General features: G+C 32.4%; 2 protein-coding genes across 2 annotated transcripts; one reads left to right on the top strand and one right to left on the bottom strand.

Moving 5' to 3' along the window:
- Window positions 1–226: 226 nt before the first annotated feature.
- On the bottom strand, window positions 227–691 carry LOC106652820. Its single transcript, XM_014371963.1, has one exon. The coding sequence runs from the start codon at window positions 689–691 to the stop codon at window positions 227–229; it is 465 nt and encodes a 154-aa protein (XP_014227449.1).
- A 7,323-nt stretch (window positions 692–8,014) lies between these two features.
- LOC111693224 lies at window positions 8,015–8,811 on the top strand. Its single transcript, XM_023458358.1, has 4 exons — window positions 8,015–8,155; window positions 8,233–8,361; window positions 8,443–8,553; window positions 8,629–8,811. The coding sequence occupies exons 1-4, from the start codon at window positions 8,102–8,104 to the stop codon at window positions 8,809–8,811; spliced, it is 477 nt and encodes a 158-aa protein (XP_023314126.1). The 5' UTR covers window positions 8,015–8,101.
- The last annotated feature ends 717 nt before the right edge of the window (window positions 8,812–9,528 follow it).

Genomic DNA, 9,528 nt, shown 5'->3' with positions numbered 1-9,528 from the left:
TTAACATTGGTGTAAGTTTCGTTACATGGAACAATCCTTCCTCACATTTTTTTCCTTCCGTTCTAATCGAATATAATGCATTAGAGATTTTTTCTTTTATTTGGAATGGTCCAATTTTCAAGTTATCTAACTTTTTCCGATTTAATCTATTACCATTTTCAATATACACCCAATCTTCTTTATCAAATTCAAAATGTTTTCTATTTTTATCAAACAGTTTTTTATTTTATTCATGTGATTCAATTGATCTTTTCAACGCTAAATTTCTATCCTCGATCCATTGTTCTCTAGACTTTACTTGTCTCAATTCTGCAGGTACTATACTGCTTTCTTTTCCTTCTAACAAATATAAACCATTCGATGAAGGAGTATTAACGGCTGTAAAAATCAACTTAACTTGATTTTCTTTCAAATATTCTTTGAATTCTCTTGAATTTATTCCTGGATATTGATCTGCCAAAAGCATTCCAATGCTTTCTACTTCCAATACTTCCTTTATCAATTTAATAAAATCAGTTGCGTTTTGAGTCTTTGACGTTGATATAAAGGCAAATCTAGTAAAATGGTCCACTAATAAATGTAAATATTTTTTCGTAGACCTTTGTCCACCGAAACCTCCAATTGTATCCACTGACATAATTTCAAATGGTCTTGTGGTCGGACCGAGATGTGACATCAATCCATACTTCATTTGTCCTCGTGACTTATTTTTTATGCACACTTCGCAACTCCTACATATTTTTTTTATGTTAGATATTAAATTTTTAGCTTTATAATAAGGAGCTATTTTCTTTATCATTTGTCTTACACCTAAATGACACCATTCTATATGTGTGTCTCTAATGATTTTCGAACTTAAATCTTCTGTTAAAATTATTTTTTCTTTCTTTCTCTCTTTAGCATAAAATATACCTTTTTTTTTTACTATTTTCTTTTTTTCGGATTTTATATCTTCATTTTTATTTTGGTTATTCTTTATCTCTTCTAATTTTACCAAATTAACTATCCGTAAAATCTCTTCTTCGTTTTCATTTGCATCCAAAACCGGATTCCGACTAAGGCAATCTGCCTCCACATTATCTTTTCCTAATATATATATAATGTCAAAATCATACTGTGATAAATAATATGACATATCACCTAATTCTTCGTCTGTTCTGGCCTTGATATTCAAATTTTGTAATGGTTTATGATCCGAGTATACTGTAAATCTTTTACCAATCAACCAATGTTGCCAATATTTTATAGCTTCCTTGATTGCAAGACATTCCAAATATGAGGCGTTTCACACCAAAAGTCCTAGCTTGTCGGCGCGCGGCGCAAATAGGCGAAATCACTCAGTTTCCATCTCGCTTAAAAAGTACCAAAACAGACCTAGAAGAAAAAACCGATACACCATTTCAATAGGAAATTTCCTCAGCTTTCTGATGGTATGGTCAGATTTTCCGAAATTTTCCATTTTCACCGGAAAAACTTGACATAAACTTTAAAATGCGAATAGCTCAAAAACGGCATTTTTAAGATTTTTCTCAATAGTCTCAATCAAAAGCTGAGGAAATTTCCTATCGATATACAACTTTTCAGAGTGTGCAATTGAGTATAACTTATTGAAATACAGCTACGAACATCGGGTGCACGGCCGCGCGGCGACGCGCTAGGAGTGTTGTTGTAAATGACCAGCAAGTGTCATGTGCTAATCCACTAATATGTTGTAGCCAAAAGTCATTATACCTGACGCTGTTTTATGTAAAAAAGTATACTTCGTATCTTGCTTTGCATGAATAAATCGAATACGCCCAACTGCCTACATCATTAAAAACAATATCGAGTGATACATCATGGCCTTTTCATCGAGATGCTGTAATCCGTTGAATTCTTTGAATCATAGTATCACAAAGAATTTAACCAATGTTCCCAAATTTGTGTATGACCGTTACCCAAATATTCCTGAGGGGTCAAAAATTTGTGCAGCGTGCAAACGCAAATTGTACGTAGTCGAGTCTGAAAATCGTGAATCTGAAATTCGAGATCAAAAAGCAGCAGAAGCAGGTATCGCAATTCTCAATCAAATTAAAGAAAAGTTTGCGATGACAAATAACAAAGATGAGAGGATTTTCTTGCTCACTTTATCACCCAAATTTTGGTCTCGAAATGATATTATTAGGGAATTAAATTGTACTGAGAGAGAAGCAAGAACAGCCAAAAGTTTAGCATCAGACAGTGGTATCTTAACATATCCTCCTAAAAAGAAAGGCAATAAAACCCTGCCTATAGAGACCGAAACTATAGTAAAATCTTTTTATGAACGCGATGATGTAAGTCGAATGATGCCTGGGATGAAAGATTACATTTGTATTAAAACAGATGATGGACAGAGAATTCACGAACAGAAACGTTTACTTCTCGGAGATTTGGGCGATTTATATAGCCAGTTCAAAAAAGAACACGAGGGCATTAAGATTGGATTCACAAAATTCACATTACTCAGACCAATTCACTGCATCTTAGCTGGTAGCAATGGCACGCATAATGTGTGTGTGTGTGTGCGTTTACCACGAAAATGTGAAACTCATGCTCGAGGCTGCTGATTTCTCTCATCTAAATCATATCGAGAATCCTCATTTGAATTCAAATGATTACCGCGACTTCCTTAAAGCTACCAAATGCCTCAATCCATCACAAGACTGTTACATTGGTATCTGCTTGGATTGTCCAACGGCGGCTGATCTCCAGAAACAATTGAATACCATTTTCAGTGACAACCACATTCATGAAATAACTTTTTATAATTGGTTGCATACTGATAGATGCAACATAACATCGCAAACTTTAAATGTTCATGAGTTTTCAGAATTACTCTCTGAAAAATTAATAAAACTGAAAACTCATGAATACTTTTCTGAAAATCAGTCGCAGTATTTCAAGACTCTAAAGGAAAATCTGCAAGATGGAGAATTTTTGGTAAGTTGCGATTTCGCTGAGAACTATGCTTTTGTAGTGCAGAATTCCACTCAGTCGTTCCACTGGAACAATAACCAGGCAACGATTTTCACAGTTGTTGTTTACTTTAAGAAAAATGGGAAGGAAGCGCATCAGAGTATTGCAATTATTTCTAATAATATAAGCCACGACACCATAGCTGTTTATACGTATCAAAAAATTATCGTGAAATACTTGAAGGAAAATTTTGATCCAAAACGAATTATTTATTTTACTGACGGTGCTGCACAGCATTTTAAAAATAAAAATAATTTTACCAACTTGAAGCATCATGAAAAAGATTTCGGCGTCCCAGCCGAATGGCATTTTTCCGCCACTGGTCATGGAAAAGGAGCATATGACGGAATCGGTGCAAATATCAAACGTAGGGCAAGACGAAAAAGCTTGCAGCTCACAGTAAAAAACCACATAACTTCGGCTGAATCTTTATACGAATGGGCAAAAGGGCACTGCAAGGAAACTGAGATTTTCCTGAGCAAAAAAACTGATTACGACCAAACTTCTCTCGAAATTCAACCAAGGTTTGAAACAAGTAAGGCAATCCCAGGTACCTTGCAGTATCATGCTTTCATTCCAACGAATGATAACTCATTGATATTAAAAAAGATATCGTCATCAACTACTTACGATATTTTTCCTAAAGTTAAAAAAGAAAAACTTAATTCTGACAAAAATAAAACAGTAAAACGTCAACGATCAGTTTCCTCAAATAAAAAGAAACAGAGCTCAAAAGATTCGGTGAAAGACAAGCCCAAAAAGTCTAGGCGTAAATGAGTTTTCATTTCGATAATATCATGAAAATAATGTAAATTAAAATAATTTTGAAAGTTTTTGCCGAGTTTTTCTGGAAAAATATGGTAAAAATGTAAAATTAGACCGCACTACGGAAATTTCCTCAGCTTTTGATTGAGACTATTGAGAAAAATCTTAAAATAGCCGTTTTTGAGCTATTCGCATTTTAAAGTTTATGTCAAGTTTTTCCGGTGAAAATGGAAAATTTCGGAAAATCTGACCACACCATCAGAAAGCTGAGGAAATTTTCTATCGAAATGGTGTATCGGTTTTTTCTTCTAGGTCTGTTTTGGTACTTTTTAAGCGAGATGGAAACTGAGTGATTTCGCCTATTTGCGCCGCGCGCCGACAAGCTAGGACTTTTGGTGTGAAACGCCTCATATATAGCCTTTTTCCTTTTCTGACACTCGTTTGTCTTTTTCGAAAAATAAGCCACTGGTTTATCTTTTCCATCTGCTTGTTTCTGTTTAAGTATTGCACCGAAACCTTCAATAGATGCATCGGTGAAAATCTTTATCGGCAGATTATTATCGAATATTTCTAATATAGGCTCAGAGCATAATAATTTTTTTTATTTTTTCAAATGATTCTTCACAACTATCCGTCCACACAAACTTTTCATTTTTCTTCAGTAGCTTATGTAGAGGATCTAACACTTTTGCACTTCCAGGTATGTATTCATGATAAAAATTAATTTTCCCTAAAAATTGCCTGACATTTTTTTGTGTCTTTGGTCTTGGAAAATCTTTAATTGACTTTAAATTATCTGTAACAGGTCTAACTGTATTATCTTGAATAATATGTCCTAAATACTTCGCAGACTTCGAGGCAAAATTACATTTAGTGAACTTCAACCTAAAACCTTCTTTTACAATTGCCTGTAGTACTCGTTCTAAATGTTCAATGTGTTCTTCAAATGTATTTGAGAAAATCAAGATGTCATCAATATAATTTTTTGAGAAGTCCTTGAGTTTGTATTTTCGTAGTATATTGCTTAAAATCCTTTGAAAAATCGCGGATGCAGTCTTTAAACCGAATGGTAAGCACGTCCATTGATAGTGTCCATCCTGAGTGACAAAACCTGTCTTTTTCCTATCGTCTATTCGCAGAGGTATCGACCAAAAAGCTGAATTTATGTTTAACGTTTGCGACACGGTGGTTTTTCGATGCCCAGCCACCGCCGCACTGTGAGGTCGCGGGCTCGAATAGGGCTAAATATGCGACGTTCGAGGGAACGGGAAAGAAAGGCGAAATAAAAATAATTACAAACACTTATTTATTATTTATGAGAAATCACTTTTATTTATCAAAAGAACTGGCGTAATTATTTGGCACGATCACGACTAGGCACACACACTCTCGTACATGACTCCGGCGCTATTTTCGTTACCGACGGTTCGTTGTTTTGTCTCCCAGGTGATGATCAATAGGCCTCTGACGTGTTCTTTCTGTCTCTTTTGAGACGGCGCAGGCGGTATGGCACAGGCAAAATAGTAATCACGGCGGTCAAGACCACAGTCCAAGGTATCGCGAACCGGCTCTCCGTGACTGCAATAAACTACGTGATGACTATTGAGCCGCTCTCAACACTTCCCAGCAACACCAATTGCTTTCTNGTTATTGATACGAATTCAATAATGAAAATAGCAATTTGTATAAATGTTAATGATAAACAGTATATTTCATCTGTACCACACATGTACCATTATTAATGGTAACTAATGTTAAATTAAATAATATATTTTTTGATAGAAAATCCTTCTGTTTTATTTCACGCCATATCTTTATCGAGCAATATCACTGACAGAATTGAAACGAAATCCGCAAGAACTTCTAAAAATATTTATCGCAATGCATTCAATACGATGCGATGTGATTCAAGAGTAAATATGTCGTGCGTGGGCTCATATTTTTACTGAATCAAAATGCACTCAATACATGATTAATTAGATAATTTTGAAAGTAAATATTTTAAAATTTAATTCATTTGCAATGATTACAAATTATGTCAGAAATTCTGTAAAAATTTCAAAAATTTTATTAGCTGCAAATTAACAATTTATTTATACTGATTAAGCACGGTATCAACACAAAATCATAGCCAATTCTGCATAGATTTTGCGTTGAAATATTCTGCAAATTTTCTCAGCTTATACATAACAATTTATCAAAGCTGATTATGTACGAAATTGACACAAAATTATAGCCGATTCTGCACAGATTTTGCGTTGAAATATTCTGCAAATTTTCTCAGCTTATACTTAACAATTTATCAAAGCTTATTGTGTACGGAATTGACACAAAATCATAGCTGATTCTGCGCGGATTTTGCGTTGAAATATTTCTCAAATTTTCTCGGCTAAAACTCGACAATTTATCAGAGCTTATTGTGTACGGAATTGACACAAAATCATAGCTGATTCTGCNAATTATTTTTTTTTTATTGGCATTATCAGATATTGGTAAATGTACAGAAAATTATGTAAATTACATGAAGAAATTTTAACCGGATTTGTTAATACTATTATTGCAATCTCTTAAAAAATTATATTAAAACATATATTGCAATTCTACATAACGTACATACTGTTACTACATCATTTCTCATCACTTAATAACCAATGTTTCATTATTATACATATGTGAAAATTCCTATCATAACAATGTTAATGAAACTTTGTTTTAATTATTATAATTATTGAGGAAAGTATTTTGTGTGAAACTGCCATTATATTTTTCTTTCTCATATTAGAAGCAACTTTAAATTTCAATTACGACTTCATCCAAAATATGGACCCTTCGGCCTAATAAATCAAAATACAATAAAGAATTAAATGATTGATAGAATGTAATTTATTTGTAACTAAATGTACAAAATGTTCAAGATTTTTTAAATTTTTAAATCATGTGTTCTGCATAAAAAGTGTTGCTGCTCTTACACAGTGAGCATAAATAAATATTTAATGCTAACCAAAGAAAGTCCCTTTTTTTCAATTCATTTATTAATGTTTTTCTAATTTTGTAGAGATGGTATATATTTAACGGCTTCAACAATCGTTATAAAAATTTTCAAAGTCGTTTGGCTATTCACATGAAGGAGTAATTGCATTTATCATCTCTATTTTTTAGCGTCTTATGAACTTGTGCATTTAATTTAAATTAGAATAAGGTGGTTTTCATAATTTTTTTCAAAAAGAAAAATGTCCGGTTTATTTACAAATCTTCTTGTATCAGTTATTATCAACGGGTGCACATCGATATACTTAGATCCACTTAAATCTACTTTTTTTGAAACTTGTCTCGATCATGTAAATATTAGCAATTTCCCGAACGAAAATGGTTTCCACTAAAAACATTAATAAACTTTTATAAACCTCAATAGACTTTTGTAAAGTAATGCCTGTCAACTTTGATACCCAGAGAGCACAAGTATATTGCGTCGTTACCCAGTTTAAAAAAGTGCGTGGGGTCCCACGTATATTATCTACGTATATTCCATCTGGATTCTGCGTGGATTCTGCACAGATTCTGCATGGATAAGTGTATAGATTCTTCATAAATTCCGCATTGATTCTGCATGGATTCTGGATGAAAAGTGTATAGATTCTGCACGGATTCTGCATGGATTCAGCATAGATTCTGCATACATTCTGCATGAATTATATGTTGAAAGTGCATTAAATCCATGTTCAATCAGCGTAGATCATTTTTGGAAAAATCTACTAGAATTTTTCCGTTATCTCTCAACAATTCAATTTGCTTTTAAATCTTCTTAGATTTTTACACAAAGTTTCATGCAGTTTAAACATGGAATCGATGCACTTACCATGTGAAATCCATACACTTTCCACACAGAATCTGCGTGTATAGTTAAGGTGGAATTCCACGCGTTTGTTTTAAACTGGATTTACATTCCTTTACAATCTTGTACATACTTTCGGTAGAAAATATGAATCGTTGATCAACATACAAAAACCAAAGTCGATGCAGATCCGATTATGTAAAAATATATCAAACTGTATGAGGTATCCAAATAAAATCGGAGACAAAATATAATAAGACATAGCCACGTTTTTCAGCTTAAAAAGATACCCCCTCTGCGCTTGGGTGATGGTATACATGTGAAAATCTGCGATTGAGAAGCAAAGCAAATATATCTTCGTAATAATATAAAACAAGCATATTGGTAATTTTCTTTGATAAGCTTCATTTCAAATTTATTTCAGAATCGTTAAAAAGGAAAAGAGGCTGTTATAGAGGATATGACGATGATGGATTATCAATACTTCCTAAAAGTACTTACTTCGATATGACCAGAAAAGGGGTAAACGTTGGTCACTTGAAATGTACCATTCCGAAAAAGGTTTTTTAATTATAATAATGTTATCTGTATCATTATGTATTAACCTGAAATAAATGATTTGTGTTTAATATATTCAGATTGATGTCAATATGACTCAAGCCAACGAAAATGAATTTTTTCCTGATTCTCATTTCGCGAAGGAAGTAGTAGGGACATTCTTTCATGATCCTGATTATGTAATGACTTCAAATGATAAAGAGATGAATGTAATTCTTATTACTTACCTTATTAAAAAAACGCCATTAGAATAAACTCACAATTTTGATTAATGTATAAATAATTTTTAGGAGTTCCAGGCACAACAATCAGAAAGTATTCTGAATCGAAATTGTAATGCGGAAATGGACGACGATTTCTTGCTTAATAATGAAGTTCCATTTGTGTATCCAAATTATTTTGTAAGTCTATTCGTATCTTATAGACAATTTAAATCATTTTTAGGCAAAAAATAAAAAATTTCATATTTCATTTAGGATGATGTCATGGGCGATCAATGTTTTGATTTTATGGAAAATGAAGATGACGAAGATTGTGATAGCTCGGATGATGATGAAGGTGAAGCATTTAAAAAGCTTCAAGAGATGTTGAATAATAAAGACTTTCATTCGCCCTTGAATGCTTCTGTTATTGNTATTTCGTGGTTCATGATGTATTGATTCAACACGAATTTCAGCTCACAAATTAGGTGTATAAATGTAATGTATTTTATTAGAATCGATTAAGTATGTAGTCGATCATACCCAAAGTTAGGTTTCCCTAGGATAGGATCGTTATAAAAATATGACAGGTACACATTAAGAAAAAAACAAGAATGTTTATTATTTCAAAATTAAACTGAATTTTTCTTCATGTTTGGGAGAGTTACCACACATATGTAATATAATTTGTATCATGATTAAACAGTAAAACTCTCAAACTATAATCTCACTAATATTGACTAAGCAAATGACCTACATAATACTTTTTTATAGTTCAAACGAAGATCAATATAAGAATGAACTCTTGTGAATCTAATGATATATTGACTCAAAATTATAGTCAAACCCTTTTGAATATGAATATACATTTCTAATGTATCTTATATATATAATCATAGAAAATAGAAAAATATATTATCTCTATTCATGGAACACATTTATTTTTAATTTTAGTCATTAATCTTGATTGTAAAAAAAAAATAATTTTTTTTTGTTTTTGCTTTTTGATCAATAACAATTTAAATTTAAATTAAAGTTATGATTATTTTTACGGACTTTTCAACATAATAAAACAAAAAAAAGAATCTGTAAATTATAGCATCAAACTAATACATATAAGAGTAGGATATTAAATCAAATCTTCTTCGTATACATATGAATCGTCGTCTTCCTCAT

This window comes from Trichogramma pretiosum, unplaced genomic scaffold (assembly GCF_000599845.2).
Source record: "Trichogramma pretiosum strain Unisexual culture from Peru unplaced genomic scaffold, Tpre_2.0 scaffold228, whole genome shotgun sequence".
NCBI lineage: Eukaryota > Metazoa > Arthropoda > Insecta > Hymenoptera > Trichogrammatidae > Trichogramma > Trichogramma pretiosum.
The sequence above is the reverse complement of the archived record's forward strand: the minus strand, read 5'-3'. Positions and strand labels throughout refer to the sequence as shown.

What these genes read in the sequence shown, in the direction of transcription:
- LOC106652820 (XM_014371963.1), bottom strand. Translation starts at nt 691, where the DNA reads ATGAAGTATGGATTGATGTCACATCTCGGTCCGACCACAAGACCATTT.